This window comes from Chlorocebus sabaeus, chromosome 9 (assembly GCF_047675955.1).
Source record: "Chlorocebus sabaeus isolate Y175 chromosome 9, mChlSab1.0.hap1, whole genome shotgun sequence".
Classification (NCBI taxonomy): Eukaryota; Metazoa; Chordata; class Mammalia; order Primates; family Cercopithecidae; genus Chlorocebus; species Chlorocebus sabaeus.
The window spans coordinates 12362893-12384559 of record NC_132912.1 but is presented as its reverse complement, the minus strand read 5'-3'; the positions used below and the strand labels follow the sequence as shown (position 1 = coordinate 12384559).

At 42.7% G+C, this 21667-nt stretch overlaps 2 protein-coding genes across 3 annotated transcripts in view; one reads left to right on the top strand and one right to left on the bottom strand.

The window, feature by feature from the left end:
- The window catches only part of CDC123 (cell division cycle 123), a 52451-nt gene extending 31991 nt beyond the window's left edge, over positions 1-20460 (bottom strand). For both annotated transcript variants that reach the window (XM_008002261.3, XM_008002262.3), the window contains exons 1-4: positions 20101-20460; positions 17705-17776; positions 4247-4304; positions 3950-3982 (exon numbers count right to left, since the gene is read on the bottom strand). In XM_008002261.3, coding sequence (XP_008000452.1) covers positions 3950-3982; positions 4247-4304; positions 17705-17776; positions 20101-20174 — 237 coding nt within the window. In that variant the 5' untranslated portion in view covers positions 20175-20460. The remainder of the gene's footprint in view (positions 1-3949; positions 3983-4246; positions 4305-17704; positions 17777-20100) is intronic.
- Positions 20446-21667, top strand: part of NUDT5 (nudix hydrolase 5) — a 28429-nt gene continuing 27207 nt past the window's right edge. The window contains exon 1 of the mRNA XM_008002263.3: positions 20446-20653. The gene's annotated coding sequence lies outside the window, so the exon portion shown is untranslated. The remainder of the gene's footprint in view (positions 20654-21667) is intronic.

Sequence of the window (21667 nt, the reverse complement as noted above, 5' to 3'; positions counted from 1 at the left end):
AGAACTTGACATCTAAGGATTACTTTATATGCATGCCTTTTAAAAGATGTGATCAGTTCCCTCAAATCCTCAAAATTACTCAACTTTAGGATAACCTGCCATAAGAATCCTAAAACAAATTTAAATTATAGAAAGTTTATGCACAGTCTGAAGTGGAAGCCTATGTACTGTTTATATACAGCACAATCTTCTAGGTTATCTGTTTTTAGCCAGGTCTGTGAGCTACTTTACAACCTGGCAAATTCTAGGTAAGTGATAGTGACATGAACTAATTCTTATGGACATGTAATTTCTATCTCATCTGGAAGAGGTCCAATTGTCTTTTCTCCCATACTGCAGGGAGGCAAAACCAGTTTTGCCTCATTTACATACCTATTTCAATATTCCTGATCTACAAATATAACTTTTCTTTGGATTCTCTTTTGAACCAGTTCTAACGTCTGGTTCCCTCATGCGTTAAATAACGTCTTCAACATGCATTAAAGAGTTTTATATGAGTCATGATTTTTACCATTTTCTATAAATTATCTATCAAAATCAGGGAACTAACATTGACACAATAGAGATCTTATTCAAAATTTGCCAAGTGTTCTAATAACGTCTTTTACAGAAAAAAAAAAAATTGAAACTTTTTTTCTGGTCCAGGCATCCAGTCTAGCTAGAATCATGGACTAAATCTAGTTGTCAGGTCTCTATAATCTTCTTCAATCTGTGGCAGTTCCTCTCTCTGTTGTTCTTACCATTTATGACCTTGATGTTTTTGAAAAGTTCAGGGCAACTACTCTATACAATTTCTAAAAGTTGAGTCTGTTGGATGTCTCCTCCCAAGTAGACTCAGGCTGTGCAGCTGTGACAGGTGGTGTCCTTCCCATGCATCGTATTGGGAGGCACACATGACAGGTCTGTCCCGTCACTGTCGAGGTTAATACTGATCACTTGGCTGCCAGGTCTTTCCATGGTAACATTACTATTTTTCCTTTGCGCAAATAGTAAGTAATTTGGGTGAAGATACTTTGAGAAGATGGATATATCCTCTTTCTCACTGTATATTCACCCACTAGTTTTAGCATCTATTCAATCAAATATTATTACCATGGTTGCCAAATAGTAATTCCTAATTCCATCATTCCTTCTACATGTATTAGTTAGTGCCTTTACTACCATAAAAACAAGCTTCCTTTTCCCCCCACTTATTTAATCACTTATGTATGTCACTATGGGATCAGCAATTCTTATTTTAGTCAATAGGTCATAATCTATTCCTATGACTACACATGGAGTATCCCTCATCCAAAATGGGTAAGACCAGAAGTGTTTTGGATTTCAGAATATTTGCATATACATAATGGGGATGGGACCCAAATCTAAACACAAAAGTCATGACGTTTCATACACACCTTATGTACATGGCCTGAAGGTAATTTCATTTTCCCTTGGGGAGGCTGAATGAGCTGGGTTATGCACATACATTGTGGCTGTCCCTGTCACATGGGGTCAGGTGTAGAATTTTCCACTTGTGGTGTCATGTCAGTGCTCATGAAGTTTTGGGAGCTAGGCATGGTGGCACATACCTGCAGTACCTGCTACTCAGGAAGCTGAAGCAGAAGGATCACATGAGCCCAGAGGTTTGAGTGCAGCCTGGGCAACACAGTGAGACCACCCAGTCTCTAAAAAAGTTTTGAATTTTGGAGCATTTTCGATTTTGAATTTGGGGATTAGGAATGCTCAAACTGTATTTGTTACGATGCTCATATTTTTATACACGAGAGCCCAAAGCTGGCTTCTGGCATCTTTTTGTCATGTCCCATCATTGTTTCAGCACTTCCATAGTTCCTGGCACAGGCTGTTGCAGGCTCATTTTTACTTTCCCAACCCAAGTCCGGAATATCTCCAAGAAGCTTCAATTTTGTTTAGTGGAGATTGGTATTTAGAAACCAAGATCAAGGCATCAGGTGTGCTCACTGATACCAGGATGTTACATGTCAATGATTCTAAAACTTCTTAGTGAACACAGTTTGGTAAATACACACACACACACACACACACACACACACACACACCCCTTTATATTATTAATTGCTGTATCTATCATCTATACATTTTTTATTTTATTTTTTTGAGACAGAGTCTCTCTGTCACCCAGGCTGGAATGCAGTGGCGCAATCTTGGCTCACTGCAACCTCCACCTCCTGGGCTCAAGCAATTCTCCCGCCTCAGTCTCCTGAGTAGCTGGGATTACAGGTGACTGCCACCATGCCTGGCTAGCTTTTTGTATTTTTAGTAGAGACGGGGTTTCACCATGTCGGTCAGATGTGAGGTCACTCCTGACCTCAAGTGATCCACCTGCCTTGGTCTCCCAAAGTGCTGGGATTACAGGTGTCGTCAGCCACTGCGCCAGGCCCATCTACACACATTTAAAAATGAGTTGATACTGATACTCCCCACCACTATTAAGATCCAGGTCAGATACCACTTGTCCTGTCAGGCATTCCGGTGCCCTCGGCTGTAACTACTCTCTCTGATCTGACAGCACTGTCATCTCCCCCTGCCTGTGTCACCTTTCCCCTGGTTTACAAACTCCCTAATAGTGGGAATCAAATCATATTCATCTGTGTTCATCTCACAGAATCCAGTTTAGTGCCTGAGTATGGCAGATAAGTAACATTTACATGACACGGAATGGAATTTTCATAAAATGAGAGTGATCTGAATGGCATCTGGAGTAAATGAAACATGCAAACTTTCCACTTAGGCATGTGCTGGCAGGCTTCCCTTTTTACAACTAAAGAAACATGTCAGTTTTGAGCAGCTCCACTTCTTTTTTTTTCTTCTACCCCAGCAATCATATCTCTCATTAAAATGAACAAGTATCTTCTTATTTAGAGCTAGATTAGAACAAACCCTCCCACAAAGCTGGTTTTCTATATTTCTGCCTTTACATTTACTTGTAAGGAGTTTCACTAAAAACCTTTCCCTTTTAACTCAAGGTATGAGGAGTTTCGTTCACCTATTTTTAGAAATAGATCATCTGCTTCACCCACTCCTTTAAAAATATCTTCATTAAAAAAATTTTAGGTTAACTTTCACAACGGCACTCTTATCCTAAAACACTGTGATATGCTTGATAACCTCTACATTTTTATGTAAAACACTGGTAAAAGTCACATACCTCTCTACTCTCGCTTGAAAGAAACAATAATTTTTATGCCATTTAAATATACTTCAGGCCAGGCACTGTGGCTCACAGCTGTAATCCCAGCACTTTGGGAGACCAATGCGGGCATATCACATGAGGTCAGGAGTTCGAGTTCACCCTGGCTAACATGATGAAACCCTGTCACTACTAAAAATACAAAAATTAGCCGGGCTTGGTGTCAGGTGCCTGTAATCCTAGTTACTCAGGAGGCTGAGGCAGGAGAATAGCTTGAACCTGGGAGGCAGAGGTTGCAGTGAGCCAAGATCACACCACTGCATTTCAGCCCGGGCAACAGAGCAAGACTCTGTCTCAAAAATAAACAAACAAAATAAATGACTAACTAAATATAAATAAATACACTTGAATAAGGAAATACAGATTTTCAATTTAATTTATGTTCCAGAGATTTAGGAATCTCAAAGTTTAATGTTAGGCGTAATTCCTTCTTGCAGAGCGTCAGAGCTTAACAGAAATAAGTCAAGGCATCAAATATGCACTCGAAATATTTCCTTTGCCATCAAATATGCACTCGAAATATTTCCTTTGCAATTAAAGAGAAAAAGGGCAAATCATGTCTGCCTGCTAAATGAGGCTTCAAGTTATTTTTCAAAATAAAAATGACAGCCCATAGGGAAAATAATATATGAAATGGCGACTAACTAGGAAATTAGAGAGGTACGCACTTAAACCCTGGCGCTAACCCTTGTGTGACAGTGTGAGGCTGTCCCTACACTGAGTCTGCTGTGCTCTTACCGTAAGCGTGGCTGTGTTCTCATCATCAGACCACTGCATGAAAAAGAGGAAAAAACAAAACATTACATTTAAATACTGCACTGGGCTTCAAACAGCAGTGCTCCACCTAAAAATTATAAATCAAACAGGAGATATCTTTTCCTGAACAGAGTATATGTGCAAATATATGTCAAAGTAAGATTCTCATGTAGTTTCTCATTTTATCAGATGTAAGATAAGATCTAAAAGTCAGAACCATCTCAGAGATCATTTAAATTACAACAGTCTACAGAACAGATTATTTTATTTGGTACCAACCTGTATTTCTTCTGCTTCATCATCACTGTCTGGCTGAGAATGTGCTGGTGGATCGTCCCTAAAAAAACACAAACAAACATCAAGAAAGAAAAGGACTTGGGTACTGTGCGGTCCTAATTTAGGGGTACTGAGTATATGTTTTAAAATAACCTTAAAATTAGGCTAGGTGTGGTGGCTCACACCTATAATCCCAGCACTTTGGGCGGCTGAGGCAAGTGGATGGCTTGAGCTCAGGAGGTAGAGATCAGCTTGGGCAACATGGCAAAACCCTGTCTCTACAAAAAATACAGAAATTAGCTGGGCGAGGTGGCATGTGCCTGTAGTTCCAGCTATTTGGGGGCTGAGGTGGGAGGATCGATCACTTGAACATGGGAGGTCAAGGCTGCAGTGAGTTAAGATCATGCCACTGTACTCCAGCCTGGGTGACAACATAAAACACTGTCTCAAAAATACATAAATGAATAAACAAACAAATAAATAAAAATGAAAGCCTTAAAATTGGAGAATAAGGCCAGTCATGGTGGCTCACACCTATAATTCCAGCACTTTGAGAGGCTGAGATGGGAGGACTGCTTAAGCCCAGGAGTTTGAGACCAGCCTGGGTAACACAGAGACTCTGTCTTTACAAAAAATTAAAAATTAGCCAGGTGTAGAGAACACTTGTGGTCACAGCTATACAGGACACTGACGCAAAAGGATCCCTTGAGCGCAGGAGTCTTGAGGCTGCAGTGACCTATGATCGCACCACTGCACTATAGCCTGGGCAAGACAACGAGACCCTATCTCAGAAAAAGAAGAAAGAAATAAATGAGAGTACACTTGCATGAAGAGCTGACAGAATAAAACCCTTCTGTCCTGTTCTCAGGTATCATTAAAAATAAGGGAAAGAGAAAAAAACTCCATCTCTGATAATACTGAGAATCATCTAGACTCTGAAACTCAGTATGTGAGAAAGTTCTGTCAAGAAAGGGAAGATTGAATAGGGTAAGGAAAGACACCAGAAGCGAATGTCTGAAGAGCTGTCTACACAGATGATGGAACTACTCTGGGGGCAAAACCAAGAATCTTTTCTTTGCACAATGAAAACATGGTGTGCGGGCTGGTGTCAGGAATTAATTCTGGATCTAGACTGAACCACAGCAAAGGGTAAGAGAGGGGAAAATAAACAGGCACACCGTCTTTGAAGAAGACAGAAGCAAAGCAAGGTGTGGAGTCCTAATTAGGGGAAAGGAGTTGGACTGGCGGGAGCAGAGGAAAGCAAAAAGACAAGGCAGATAAGCTCTAAGTCTGCCTTTCTTCATGGTCCAGGACACACACCCCTCCTGCACAGATAACTCACTATCTTTCCATGCCTAGCTATCACTGGACCCTCAAAGGATAGAAAAAGGCAAGTGAGCTCACTGCAATACTGCACAAAGCCTTCTTCAGGGCACAACACAAATACTATCTTATAAAAATCCCCAGCAAGCCTTTGTCTCCCCACAGTCAGCTCCTTTCTTGCTGACCTGCCCATTGCACCCTTGCAACATATTTTCATACTTTCTCTAATAAATTTGCCTTTCTCTACAGCCAACTATCATGGTAAATTCTTCTTACTACCCACATCACTAGCCCCAGATAGTCACTGATCACCTGCAACACGAGGGCTGAAAAGTGCCACCCAGCAGCTCATCTTCATTGCCCAGAGGGAATCAGAGGCTGAAAGAACTCAGAGGGAAGACTCAGAACACCACCCTGGCCCCTCCTAAACACACAAGTACAAATAACTAGCCTAGGAAGAACTCATAGCATTGAGAAAAATAATCGTAAGAACCAGCATAGCAGTTATGCAAAGACTAAAGAAGGAAAAGGAAGGGGAAGATTCTGGTTAAACATGTGCTTTTATCTCTATGTTCCCTCTGGAAACTCTACTAAAGTGAGAGGAAAGATCCCAAGGACAATACTAAGTGAAAAGGAATCAACCATAGAAGAAAGATGGCAACAACAGTTTGGAAAACAGAAAGTCAAGGGGAGGGATAAGTCAAGGAGCAACAGGTTAGAACTTAGAGTTATCCTGGAACATGGCACTGAAGCTCTGAAGGCCATCCAGGGAGCAGTGAGACACATCCATCTCCTCGCCCTGCACACCCTAGCAACGAATCCTCCTCAGCCCCTTTGGTAAGCAGATTTATTCTCTGGAAAAAATGAACTCAAGAGGGTTCAGGTACACAACGGCCCAGATGAATAACGGGGGTGAAATGCTGGACTGGACTATGGTGAGAAGTTATGTGAAAGTCAAACTGAACACTGCGACCCCTAGTCCCCTTCCTTCCACCCTGCTCCCACAACACAGACAGATGAAAGGATTCTTCCGGGCAGAAACTGAGCAACCCCAGAGGACACACCATGATCTGGGAACCTCCCATCAATGCTTGCTGCCTGCTGGCACCCTCAGGCATCAAGCTCCACCCAGGTACACAAAGTCTGCAAAGGTCTGTCTGTGTGTGTCCTCCTCACTCCTAAATAGGAATGAAGGCCTACAACGATTAGAAAACAGAAGAAAAACTCCAAGATGAAAAGTGTTTTCAAAAAGGAGAGAAAAAAGGGGCATGGAAGAAAAAAAGACAATAAAGGGACCAGATGAAAGATATTTTTGAAAATCATTCATACCCTCAAATATAATAAAAGATGTCACATCCATTAAGGGAGAAGAGGAGGCTATAAAAAAGGAACAGAGGAACTTGTAGACACTGAAAACATGACAGTTGAAATTTTAAAATTCAACAGAATGGAAAAATAATTACCTAGAATTAGAACCAAAAAGACAAGGAAAGAGAAAATAGAGAAGAAATAACAAAATTCAGAGAATTAAGCCAAAAGATCAAACACCAAAATAACAGGAGGTTCAGAAAGAGAAGCAAGAAATTAGAGGAAATTATCAAAGATTCTTTTTTAATAGCCCAAAACAGGAAAATTAAGTCTTTAGAATGAAAGGGCTCACCACATACTTAACACAATAAATGGAGAAAAAAATACCTTAAATGGGCAAAAATTGACACAATAATGCTTCCAATCTTTTTTTTTTTTTTTTTTTTTTGAGACAGAGTCTCGCTTTGTCGCCCAGGCTGGAGTGCAGTGGTGCAATCTCCGCTCACTGCAAGCTCTGCCTCCCGGGTTCACACCATTCTCCTGCCTCAGCCTCCCAAGCAGCTGGGACTACAGGTGCCGGCCACCATGCCCGGCTAATTTTTTGTATTTTTAGTAGAGACGGGGTTTCACTATATTAGCCAGGATGGTCTCGATCTCCTGACCTCGTGATCTGCCTGCCTCAGCCTCCCAAAGTGCTGGGATTACAGGCGAGAGCCATCACGCCCAGCCACGCTTCCAATCTCTTTAGACATGCCCTTTGGCAGAGTGACTTTGCCACTCTTCCCATCTAGAAATGGCATTTATTTTCCCATTCCTCTAATTCAGACTGGCTTCAAGAGTCATTCTTGGCTGGGCGTGGTGGCTCATGCCTGTAATCCCAGGACTCTGGGAGGCTGAGGCGAGTGGAACACTTGAGGTCAGGAGTTCAGGACCAGCCAGGCCAACATGGAGAAACCCTATCTTTACTAAAAACACAAAAATTAGCTGGGCGTGGTGGCGCACACCTGTAATCCCAGCTACTTCGGAGGTTGAGGCAGGAGAATTGCTTGAACCTGGGAGGCAGAGGTTGTAGTGAGCCAAGATGGTGCAACTCAACTCCAAGAGAGAAACTCTGTCTCAAAAAAAAAAAAAAAAAAAAAAAAAAATTCCGTGGGCTGTGTCTTGGAAACCAGAGGGCAATTTTCTGCCACATGAAGATAAAAAACTACTCCCCATCAGGTCTAAGAGAAGAATAAAAATTTTTTCAGACATGCCAAGACCCAAAAGCTTTTCCTCCTATGCATTCCAGAGCATGTGCTCCGATAAAGCAAACTGAATAAACTAAGAGAACAATAATGTAGAATCCAAGGTACAGAAAATTTAGCACAGAACAAAAGTCCCAAGTTGACAACTGTACACCAGACCTGCAGAAATGCCAGCTCCAATGGGAACAGGAAAATGGAAGATCGCTAAAATGAGATCTCCAGGAAAAGAAAAACGCAACTGCTAGGTTCGGAACTGTACTTGAAGGTTTAGAAAAATAGCTAAAAGACCTATGACCTGTCTATTGCTGCATTTGTAAGATATTAGTGATAGACACAAAATATAAAGCACATTTTAAAAACATGATTATTGGTTCCAGGGAAAACAAAGTTATTTCAAAAAAGAAAAGATAATCATAGTACACAATGTGGCTCTGTAGTCAATGGTAATGACACGGTATTGTAAACATCGACTACTGATTTAACCAAAAATTGTAAGGAAGATAAAGAGGCCAGGCATGGTGGCTCACACCTGTAATCCCAGAACTTTGGGAAGCCAAGTGGGTGTATTCCTTGAGCCCACGAGTTCAAGACCAGCCAGGGCAACATGGCGAAATCCTCTCTCTACAAAAAAGTAAAATTGGCCGGGCACGGTGGCACATGCTTGTAGTCCCAGCTACTCGGGAGGATAACATGGGAGGATTGCTTGAACCCAGAAGGAAGAGGTTGCAGTGAGTCCAGATCACACCACTGCACTCCAGCCTGGGCAACAGAGTGAGACTTTGACTCAAAAAAGATAAAAAGGCTATAACAGAGCTAAATCTTAAAACCTACAAACATCATAATGGAAAGTCAAGAAATAACATTAAAGATGGAGATAATATTAAGAAATATGAGTGTGAGTATATTAAGAAATACGAAGCTACAGGGAGTAATTCCATTCACATCTGCTGAGGGTGCACTGTGTGCTGAGTGTTTTTCAGAATAGTAGTAATCACTGGAAAGGCACAGCATATCCTCCTCTGCAGATCCAGAAATTAATAATCTGGCTTATCAATCAGTCTGCTGTGACTCTGGTTAACATGTGTCAGTTCCCCAATTTTGTTTGTTCCTTTGTTTGTTTTGAGACAGAGTCTCGCTCTGTTGCCCAGGCTGGAGCACAGTAGCACGATCTCAGCTCACTCCAACTCCCACCTCCCAGATTCAAGCGGTTCGCCAGCCTCAGCCTCCTGAGTGGCTGGGACTACAGGTGTGCACCACCATGCCCAGCTAATTTTTTTGTATTTTTAGTAGAGATGGGGTTTCACCACGTTAGCCAGGATGGTCTCAATCTCTTGACCTTGTAATCCGCCTGCCTTGGCCTCCCAAAGTGCTGGGATTACAGGCATAAGACACCGCGCCCAGCCTCATACCCGGATAATTTTTATATTTTTACTAGAGACGGGGTTTTGCCATGTTGGTCAGGCTGGTCTTAAACTCCTGACCTCAGGTAATCTAACAGCCTCGGCCTCCCCAAGTGCTGGCATTACAGGTGTGAGCCACCGCACCCGGCCTTCCCCAAGTTTTAATCAACTCTTGGTAATTCGTGCTTTTCCAGATTCACAAAGCTAAGAACCGGTCAAAGCTAAGAACTGTTCTATAGTGGAAATGCTAACACACTGTCAGCATGTGAGTCCATGCCCAAGGGGCCAGCCTTTCCCTCTTCCATCTCCTTTCAAATGCCACATAACATTTTTAAATGCAACATTATCTTTAACATGCTTAACTAATCGTACAATATAAGATGAAATATTAAAATGTATTCTATCACTCTAAAAATCACTTATCATTTTTGTTAGTATAACAACATATATTTTGAAAAACATACTTGTTATCAATAGATTCATATAGTTCTTCAGAACTTATTGCAGTGCCTACTGTAAAGTATGACAAATTTTATTCACTGTAAAAGGTGACAACGTATGAAAATATGCAAGTTTGGCTGGGCAGGGTGGCTCACACCTGTAATCCCAGCACTTTGGGAGGCCAAGGCGGGCAGATCACGAGGTCAGGAGTTCAACACTAGACTGACCAACATGGTGAAACCCCATCTCTACTAAAAATACAAAAAAAATTAGCTGGGCATGGTGGTGGGCACTTGTAGTCCCAGCTACTTGGGAGGCTGAGGCAAGGGAATTGTTTGAACCCGGTAGGCAGAGGTCGCAGTGAGCCAAGATCGTGCCACTGCACTCCAGCCTGGGTGACACAGCGAGACTCTGTCTCAAAAAAAAAAAAAAACAGTGCAAGTTTATTAGATTTGGCTTTCTAAGGTAACCCTCTGCATTCAGAGAACTAAATGGATAAAGTATAGTGCTAATATTTAGGATGCTATATTTTCTATCCTACATCTTACACAGAGCTGGCACACCAGAGCAATGGCTCTGGAGGCAGGCAAGCATAGTTTAAATATCTCAGTTCTACCACTGTCAGCCAAGAACTTTGCATCAATATGCCATCTATAAAATTGGGAAAATAGCAACTACTTCACAGAATTGTGAAGAATCAAAATCTAAATCTGCCTAATGTATTTTATAATTGGCATCTACTGGTTGAGGATCCTATATCCAAAATGCTTAGGGTCAAATTGTTTTGGATTTTGCAGTATTTGCATATATATGAGATTATCTAAGGGATGGGACCCAAGTCTAAACATAAACTCCTATGTTTGTTGCAGCATTGTTTACAATAGCTAAGATTTGGAAGCCACCTAAGTGTTCACCAACAGATGAATGGATAAAGAAAATGTGGTACGTATACACAATGGAGTAGAACTCAGTCATAAAAAAGAATGAGATCCAGTTGTCTGCAATAACATGATGAAACTGGAGATCATTATGTTAAGTGAAGTCAGCCAGGCACAGGAAGACAAACATCACATTTTCACTTATCTGTGGGATCTAAAAACTAATTGAACTCATGAACACAGAGAGTAGAAGGATGGTTAGCAGAGGCTGTGAAGGGTAGTAGGGGACTGTGAGGAGGTGGGGGTTAATGGGTACCAAAAAAAGTAGAAAGAATGAATAAGACCTACTTTTTTTTTTTTTCTTTTTTTTTTTTTTTGAGATGGAGTCTCACTCTGTTGCCCAGGCTAGAGTGCAGTGGCACGATCTCGGCTCACTGCAGCCTCCATCTCCTGGGTTCAGGCGATTCTCTTGCCTCAGCCTCCTGAGTAGCTGGGATTACAGGCGCCCGCCACCATGCCCAGCTAATTTTTGTATTTTTAGTAGAGACAGGGTTTCACCATTTGGAGCCAGGGTGGTCTTGAACTCCTGACCTCAGGTGATCTGCCCACCTTGGCCTCCCAAAGTGCTTGGATTACAGGCATGAGCACAGCACCCGACCACATACCTACTATTTGATAGAACAATAGTGACTATGGTCAATAATAACTTAACTGTACATTTAAAAATAAAGACTGTAATTGGATTGTTTGCAGCTTAATGGATAAATGCTTGAGGGGATAGACACCTCACTCTCCATGATGTGCTTAGGTTACATTGCATTCCTGGATCAAAACATCTCATGTTCCCCATAAATATGTACACTTACTATATACCCACAAAAACTAAAACTTAAAAATTAAAATTAAAAAAACCATTTATGTGTCAGTGTCATATACATCCTATACACATGGCCCAAAGATAATTTTATAAAATATTCAAAGCAAAAATGGCACTATCTCAGCACCCATCTGGACAGATTTCACATTTTCCAATTAGGGATGCCCAACTCATTTTACTATTCAGCCTTAGGGGAGACAAGGTCAGGAAAAAACTAGAGACCAAAAAGGGACAATGAGGATTAGTGACTTGAAGGGAGATACCATCTGTGTCAGACCCAGTGTGTGGACTCAGTTCAAGTATCACCTTACTGTAAAGACTTTCTGGATAAGCCCAGCTTACAGTGATTAATTAAACCCCAAATACATTACTTATCAGAATACTTGATGCTTTTCTTTTTTGAGACAAGGTCTTGCTCTGTCGCCCAGGCTGGAGTGCAGTGGCATGATCATAGCTCACTGCAGCCTCCGATTCCTGGGTTCAAGCCATCCTTGTGCCTCAGCCTCCTGAGCAGCTGGGACTACAGCTGTGTGTCAACAGGCCCAGCTAACTTCTTAGTTTTCTGTAGAGATGGGGCCCCACTATGTTGGCCAGACTGGCCTCCATCTCCTGGCCTCAAGGGATCCTCTTACTCTGCCTCCGAAAGTGCCAGATTACAGGCATGAGCCACCACAGCTGGTTGATGCTTTTATTCAAAAACATTTTTTGCAACACAACTCAGACATGTATGTATGTATGTATATATGTTTGACTTGCTAATAAGCCTAGACTCCTACGGTAGGCTGCCCAGCTCATCTTGTTATGCTAGTATCAAGCTTAGTACTCATCTCATACTAGGCATGCAATAAGTGTTCAGTGAAACTGAATCACTGTCTATACCAGAAATGCACGTTGCTAGCCTCCTTTCCCACACCCACTACAGGCAACGAGAATCAAACCAAGCAAGCTTTCTCACTGAACCCTGGATGCAGCTTCAGAATCCCCTACATGGCACTCCAGGAAACCATTACCATTAGATCTGACTCGGCAAACAAGGTAAACTAGACATCATCGTTGGCCTATTCTATTCATCCAACTCAGCAGAGGTTACCATGGAGAGAAAGTAGGATAAGCATGTTCCTTCACTCATTCAACCAACATTTACTGAACCCAGACTGTATGCTTACTTATAACTGTAAACAAGACTATACCTTATAGAGTCTGGAGAGAAAGGCAGGCACTGTATGTGGAAGCAATGGAGGATGAGGCATGAAGAATTAGGGTCCATGGCAGACCTCTACAGCCATCTCCCACTTTCTTGCAAAGTACGAAGAGCTTCCGGATAGCTGAACACATGGAGCTTCTGGAGGGTGGCGCATGTAGGGAGGGCACGTAAGATCTGCATCCCTTCCCCGACACCTCACCCTACACATCTCTTCATCTGTATCCATTATTAATACCCTTTATTTTTGTTTGTTTGGTTTTTTGAAACAGAGTCTCGCTCTGTCACCCAGGTTGGAGTGCAATGGTGCGATCTCAGCTCACTGCAACCTCTAATTCCTGGGTTTAAGTGATTCTCCTACCTCAGCCTCCTGAATAGCTGGGATTACAGGAGTGCACCACCACGCCTGGCTAAGTTTTGTATTTTTAGTAGAGATGGGGTTTCACCATATTGGCCAGGCTGGTCTCAAATTCCTGACCTCAAGCGATCTGCCCACCTTGGGCTCCCAAAGTGCTGGGATTACGGGCATGAGCCACCACACCAGCGTTGTAACATCCTTTATGAGAAACCGGTAAACCTAAATAAATGTTTCCCTCAGTTCTGCGAGCTGCTCTAGCAAATGAATCAAACCCAGGACACTCATTTCTAGCTGCCTGGTCAGACGCACAGGTAGAGGAACCTGGGGCTTGCAATTGACATCAGGGTGGGGGGCAGTCTTTGTGAGACTGAGCCCTCAAGCTGTGGGATCTGATGCTCCTCCAGGTAGACTGAATTGGACTGGAGGACCCTCAGCTGGCGTCTGCTGCAGAACTGATTGCTTCTTGGTGGGAAGAAAACCCCACACATGTGGTTACAGAGGTCTTCTGTGTTGACTGTGGTGGTATGAGAGCAGAGGAAAAATGGTATTTTTTCCACTTACACAGACATGAAAGAATACATACTATGTAACTCCACTTATATGAAACTCTAGAACTGATCAAACTAAACTAAGAAAGGGACAAGAGAAACCTTTCTGGGGAATGAAAGTGTTCCATGTTTTGAATGGAGTGATGGTGAAATAGGTGTAACCATTTATCAAAATTTGCCAAGCTGTACACTTAAAATCTATACATTTTCCGAGGCGGGCGGATCACAAGGTCAGGAGATCGAGACCACAGTGAAATCCCGTCTCTACTAAAAATACAGAAAATTAGCCGGGTGTGGTGGCGGGCGCCTGTAGTCCCAGCTACTCAGGAAACTGAGGCAGGAGAATGGCATGAACCCGGGAGGCGGAGCTTGCAATATGGCTGAGATCGCACCACTGCACTCCAGCCTGGGTGACAGAGGGAGACTCCATCTCAAAAAAAAAAAAAAAAAATCTATACATTTTATCATAAATGTACCTCATTTAAATTAAACTTAAAATTTTCAAGTTTTTATCTGCAAAAGGAACCTAATCTAAAATTACTAACCGTTCAAAATTCTCAACAGATTGTGAGTTTTCAAAAAGGCTCAACAGATAACGCTTCTCTTAACCTGAGCAAATGACACCTTCATTCATCTGGTCGTTCTATCAGAAATCATCCCTGTCTTCAAGTTGTGAAGGTGCAAGCTCCCAATCTTCTGAAACCCACTTCCTCCCCCCACCACGGTCACTATCTTAGTTCAAGCCACTAGCAGGTCTCACCCAGTCCAATGCAATATCCTCCTAACCTGCCTTCCATTTCCACAGTCACCTGACACTGCCTGGAAACTGAAATCTGATCAAGTCATTCTCTTGCTCAGAGCCCTTCAACGCCTTCCCGACATTCTCAGAATAAATTCCAGCATCTTTAACATGACTCCCACACACACCCCTAACCTTAACTGTCCTCCCCCATGTCATCAACTGTGAATCTCATGCCACTTACCCTTCTCTCACTCCCCATACTCTAGCTACATGACCTTTTCCAAGCTTCTTGTATGTCAAGATCTTTCCGGCCTAGAGCCTTCATTAATGCTCTTCCCCTCATCTGGAAGATTCTTCCCTTCGCCCTTCAACTGACTACATTCCTCCAATCTTCACATCTCAGAGGCTCCAAAGATCCTTCTTCAGAGCACTCCGTGACCCTCCTCGCAGTCCTCAGCTCTCCCAGCAATTTAAGGGCAATGACCACCCCATTTTCTGCACAGCACTTATCCCAGTTTTCATTACATATTCTCTTGTGTGTTTGCTATGTTCTCCTAAGATTAATGGTAATAAAAGTAGTTGCATGTCTTAAGAGCATACAATATACTGGGCATTAGACTGACCATTTTACATATTATCACTTTTTATCTTTGCAATGACCCTATAAAGTAAGGTCTATACTGTCATTTGCCCCACATTCAGACAAGAAAACTGAGGCACAGAGGAAAGGGCTAGAAAATAGCAAAAATATTACTTAAACTTAGGCCGTCTGACTAACGAAACAGCACTACGCCACGTCGGCTTTCACAAAATACTAAGCTTTACTGTCAACTCCAAAAGGGCAGGATCCCTATGTGATTTGTGGCTTACTGTAAAGCACCGTATCGCATTAACAGTATTTTTTTTTTTTTTTGAGATGAAGTTTAGCTCTTGTCGCCCAGGCTGGAGCGCAATGGCACGATCTCGACTCACTGCAACTTCCGCCTCCTGCGTTCAAGCAATTCTCCTGCCTCAGCCTCCTGAGTAGTTGGAATCAGAGGTGCCCACCACCAGGCCCAGCTAATTTTTGTGTTTTTAGTAGAGACGGGGTTTCACCATGTTGGTCCGGCTGGTCTTGAACTCCTGACCTCAGGTGATCCACCCACCTCGGCCTCTCAAAGTGCTGGGATTACAGGCATGAGGCACCACACCCGGCCCTGTTTCACAGTATTTAACATCAGTGCTTCCCTAAGCCAGAGGCCATGCAAACATCTGGCCAGTGAGAATCATCATAGGAGCTCTTCAATATGTTTACCCTACTGAGATTTACCAATTATTTTCTAATATTAAAAGCTATTTTACTTATAGTTTCATTTATATAAGCTTATTATTTATAAGTTCATTTACAAAGCAAATAGGTATATATATTTGAGAATAATAAAACTGGCCGGGCACAGTGGCTCACGCCTGTAATCCCAACACTTAGGGAGGCTGAAGCGAGTGGATCACCTAAGGTCAGGAGTTCAAGACAGCCCGACCAACGTGGTGAAACCCCATCTCTACTAAAAATACAAAAATTAGCTGTATATGGTGGCACACGCCTGTTGTCCCAGCTAGTTGGGAAGCTGTGGCAAGAGAATCAATGGGAGGCAGAGGTTGCAGTGAGCTGAGATTGAGCCATTCCACTCCAACCTGAGTGACAGAGCAAAACTCCATCTTAAAAAAAAAAAAAAAAAAAAACCGTCCGGGCGCAGTGGCTCATGTCTGTAATCCCAGCACTTTGGGAGGCCGAGGAATGCAGATCACAAGGTCAGGAGATTGAGTAAAACCCTGTCTCTAGTAAACATACAAAAAATTAGCCAGGCGTGGTGGCGGGCATCTGTAGTCCCAGCTACTTGGGAGGCTGAGGCAGGAGAATCACTTGAACTCACTTGAGGCAGAGGTTGCAGTGAGCAATTAGCTGGGCGCGGTGGCGGGCACCTGTAGTCCCAGCTACTCCGGAGGCTGAGGCAGGAGAATGGCACAAACCCGGGAGGCGGAACTTACAGTGAGCCAAGATCACGCCACTGCACTCCAGCCTGGGCGACAGAGTGAGACTCCGTCTCAAAAGAAAAACAAAACAAAAAAAATTGTATCTGTAAATATCCTAAAGTTGAGACTTGTCTGACTTTCCTACTGTTTCCTTAGCTTCAAATTACTCAAAGTTAATGAGGTGCTACATTAACAATTTTCTGGTTATTGAGGCTCTATGAATACCAAAAACCACATTAAAAACCCAACAGGCAAAAATATGGGGTCCGCTTAGTGTTACTGAAAACACACAATTCTTACTCTATTTCTAGAGTTCCTTCATCCAACGCATGTTTATCAAGCACCTCTGCTGTATCAGGCACTGTCCCACCAGCTGCGGTGAACAAATGGGCCAAGTCCCTGTTTTCATGAAACTGCATTCTAATGGAACAATTAACAACTGTCAGGTGGAAGTAAGTGTGATGCAGAAAACTGAAGGGAGGTCGGGGCATAGGGTTACTGTCAGGATATTTTAGAAAGGCTGGTGAGGGCTGAACACTCATAACGTGACTTCTGAGCAGATTCGAATGAAAAAATGAGAACTTCACTAAATCCTATGATTCTTCAATGTTTTCAAGTTTGCATCCAAAAGACTGAAACACAGTAACTTCTTCCCTTTATTCTATAAATAGGGAAACTACCTGAATGGCTTCTAGAAAGTGGAGGTGGGGCCACGGTAGGTCAATTGTGGGGAAGAAAATGTTGAGGAATGAAATGATAAAGCCTAGTAAAGCTTTCTATTTGCAACAATGGATTTTTAATCATCAAAACTGAAGGATCTCAAAGAATTTTAATGTGCACTTCCCCCACCCTGTTACCTTCAGAAGGAAAAGTTGTCATCATAACTGTTTTCTAAAGACAGAGATGAAAGGAACTGCTCAATTTCACAACTTGTAATTATTAGAGGGAAAAGTACTTAATGTTGAAAATATTAAGTAAGCATTGACAAGGAATATGAGACAAAGATCAGCACATCATTTTGGCTAGGAGAGAAAAAGAGCTAAAGGGAGAGAATGGTGCCTAAGCTAATTCATTCATTTAATGTGCTTCTTTATGATAAAGTTTAATAAATTTTTTTCTAAAATACTTTACCTTCCTGAAACCACCAGAGTTCCATCATCGAGTAAATAATCCTTCACATTCTGAGGAAGTGGAAGAATGACACTAAAAAACAAAACAAAACAAAACACAACACACCAAAAAAGGCATCATTTTAAAAGATCAACTATAAGCAGACAGAAAAATGTCCACCCTTTATTGATTTTGGATTTGTTTATTTCAATGTAACACAAATTTATTTAATATAAAGTAGAAAATGTTAATGATGTATATTTGGTAGCACCAGACAAGGAATTAGAATAATATGATTAAATACTGTGGTTCACCTTATTGCCACAAAAACCAGCCAAATCCAAACCACCAGATGGAAATCACGGTATGAAAGCAACAAGCTCAAAAGGATTCTGAGTGAGCACAACATTTCTGTGTCTTTAAGAAATCAGAGACCAGCAGATATTTGCTGCAACACAGGAAATGCAGCAAAACAAACCAGAAGATGACTAGCGTTTGGTCACCTTCTAAAGATAGAGAGCAGAAGAGTCAAGATCTGGAAACCATTTTTGGGTTGGCAATGAGCACCCACAGCTAAGAATTCATGATACTTTTTGCTGTCATTCTATTCAGCTGATCACCAGAGATAAAAGCTGCTTAAACTGGGCATGCTTTAGCTTAATTTGTTTCAGATAATCAGAATTAAGGATGGCAAAGTCATATTTGAAGTCTCTTAAAAACTTATGGGATAATTTGTTTTTTACCTTGAAATAATAAATTATCAAAAAGCCCTACCACAAATACCTAAGAGTGCTGGTATTATTTTGATCTTGAGGCATATACATTTTCAAAAAGTGGAAAAGCTTACAGTCTGCTTTCAGAAAGTTAACACAACATCAGTGACTTATGTCTCATTTATTTATGGAATAAGGTTTTTTTTGGCACATTACAAATGATTTTGTGCACAAAAAAAAAGAGTATTCATGGGCTACTTCGGTTTTAAAAATAAATATTTGATTTATCAAAGGTACGATTTCACATTCAAAAATCTAGTTCTGGCCGAGCGCGGTGGCTCACACCTGTAATCCCAGCACTTTGGGAGGCTGAGGCGGGAGGATCACGAGGTCAGGAAATCAAGACCATCCTGGCTAACACGGTGAAACCCCGACTCTACTAAAAATACAAAAAATTAGCCGGGGGTGGTGGCGGGCGCCTGTAGTCCCAGCTACTCGGGAAGCTGTGGCAGGAGAATGGCGTGAACTCCGGAGGTGAAGTTTGTAGTGAGCCAAGATCGCTGCCACTGCAATCTAGCCTGGGCGACAGAGCAAAACTCCGTCTCAAAAAAAAAAAAAAAACCAAAAAACTAGTTCTTCCTCAGGCTTTCAATTTCATCTAACAAATCTTATTATGTTTGAAAATCTACTAAATTTTAATCAATTTCAAGTGAAATTTTGTAACTTAAAAGTCTCTTTAAAAATTTAAATTCTATTTATACACTACTCAATTTTCTTTTTTAGTATGTCTATTGGCTGATTACAAACAAGCCTTCCTAAGTATTTTACTCTTACAAAGCTAACAAACGAAATTGTTAAGTACAATGAATCCAAGGTTCTACTAGACATTCCAATACTATTTAAGAACCTGAAACTTTTCTTATACATTTTAACTGACCATTCTGAGCCTATTACACAATTTCAAGTACATATCCAATCTTTACTGAATGAAACCATTATATAATGAATCAGCAATTACTGAAATGTTGGCTCAAAAAATCAGTAAGTGCAAACCCCAGATTTTCTATAAACACCTTTAAAAAAACTGAGAGACGAAATTGTATATATTAATACTTGCCGCCTACCTGATGCTTTGAAGTATTTACACATTGTGGAATGGTAAAATGTAGCTAACTAACAAATGCATTGCCTAACAGAGTTATTTTTGTGATGAGAACACTAACATCCACTCTCCGTTTTTCACGAATACTATACGTATATCGTCATTACAGTCTCTATGCTATACAACAGATCTATGTACTTGTTCTCGTATCTAACAGTAATTACGTATCCTTTCACCTTCCCAATCTCCAACCTCTGGGGAGGTGGCGAAAAGCAATTAAGCCACCGGGTGGCCTTGGGCAGTGATCATCTTGAGCCTGGGGCCATTCTAAAAGTAGTGGTGGTGAACTCCCCAGCCTAAACTACGTTAATCCACTACTTCTCCCGCCTCCGACCCTCACTGAAACCACAACTGACCCTCCTAGCCAGCACACTCCCTGGCTTGCAACAGGACGCTGACAACTGCTTACCTACTTCCCTCTCGATACACTCCCTCCCATGCAGTCGCTAGAAGGCCTGCATTTTTTTGGATGGCAGTAAGATTCGCTCACAAGTCGCAGTTCCCTTTGGCCGATAGGCCGGGCGAACCCCCTCCTATCTCACCTCTTGATGGTAACGCCTCGGAAGAGCGGGTACCACGCGGAAAACTGGCAGTGCAGCACATGCTCCTTCTTCATTCTCCAGCTGCCGCCGCCGCTGCCTTTCCCTCTCCTGCTTGCACCCTCCCGGAACCCTGGGCTCCGGCCCCGGAAGTGCCCACCGAGCTATTTTGGTTCAAGGACTCTTCCGGTCCCTAAAGCAAGAAGGAACACCGAGAAAGGGAAGCGGAGAAGGAGAATCCCGGGGCATACGCTTGACACACACGCACACAAAAAGAGCTTTAGTCTCAAAAGAGGAATTACTGAAATGTTGAGAGAGGAATTTTAAGAAGTTTACAACTCCGTCTTTGCCCTAGACACACACTGACCCGGAAAGTAATCACCTGGAGCTAGGTCAAAGGCGGGGGTTCTACGGATGCCGGGAGGAGAGCGCGCGCCCATCCTGTTAGCACCGCGAGAGGCGCCGGTGTCTCCAATTGTGGCACCGGCATCGGCTGACACTGCTGCCTCCAGCTAGTTATTTCGTCCTCTTCCGTTCTTCACCCCTACATCGTGGAGTAAGTAACCGGGACAGGCCAGTCACAGCACAAAATCTCTTTGGGGAGGAGAAGTAGAAGGGGAGAGGGAGCACATCTGCATGGTGCGTGCAGCCGCGCGGTGTCTCCCAGGCTGCGGCTGGGCACGCGTCCAGGCGCCCAAGAGGGAAACTGGGGATTGGAGCGGAGGAGCCTGGGCTACTCCGAGTAAAGAAAGCGGGGAACACCACAGCTAAGTGTTGGTTCCAGTGTAAAGGTTGCAGCATCCGCAGAGGAGTAGAATGCTTGGCAGAGGGAATACCGCCTGTACGATCCTGGGGGGTTCGACTTTGGGAGGGAAAAGGCGAGAGGTAAATTTGAGAAAGCGGAGGAAAAAGGAGACTTGTCTCCTTGGAGCGTTGTATTCGTTTAGTCTGGCCTCGCAAAAGTTATCAAGCTGGAAAAAACGCAGATTTTTATCAGTATTACTGCAGTGATCGAATCATAAGACTGGAAGAATTCGAATCGAACTTGTACTATCCTTCTTTTTTCCTTTGCTTCACTCCTGTCACCCAGCAAAGTTCAGTTTTGTTTCGTTAAAGAGAATGAGAAGTAACCAGCTGCTTTTTATTTATTTGTTTGAGACGGAGTCGCACTCTGTGCCCAGGCTGGAGTGTAGTGGCGCAATCTCGGCTCACTGCAGCCTCCGCCTCCCGGGGTCAAGTGATTCTCCTGCCTTAGCCTCTCGAGTAGCTGAGAGCGCGCGCGCCTCCACGCCGGCTGATTTTTGTATTTTTAGTAGAGACGGGGCTTCGCCGTATTTGCCAGGCTGGTCTCGAACTCCTGACCTTAGGTGATCTGCCCGCCTTAGCCTCCCAAAGTGCTGGGCTTACAGGCGTGAGCCACCGCGCCCGGCATACCAGCCGGCCGCTTTTAACCCCTAGTCGTGTCGCTTACCCTACGAGCATTAGGCTTGCGCGAGGCATCTATGTCTAAAGATATCTCCTTAAATGTACATTTTTCCTGGTCCACCTAAGTAGTTTTATATTAGAAACA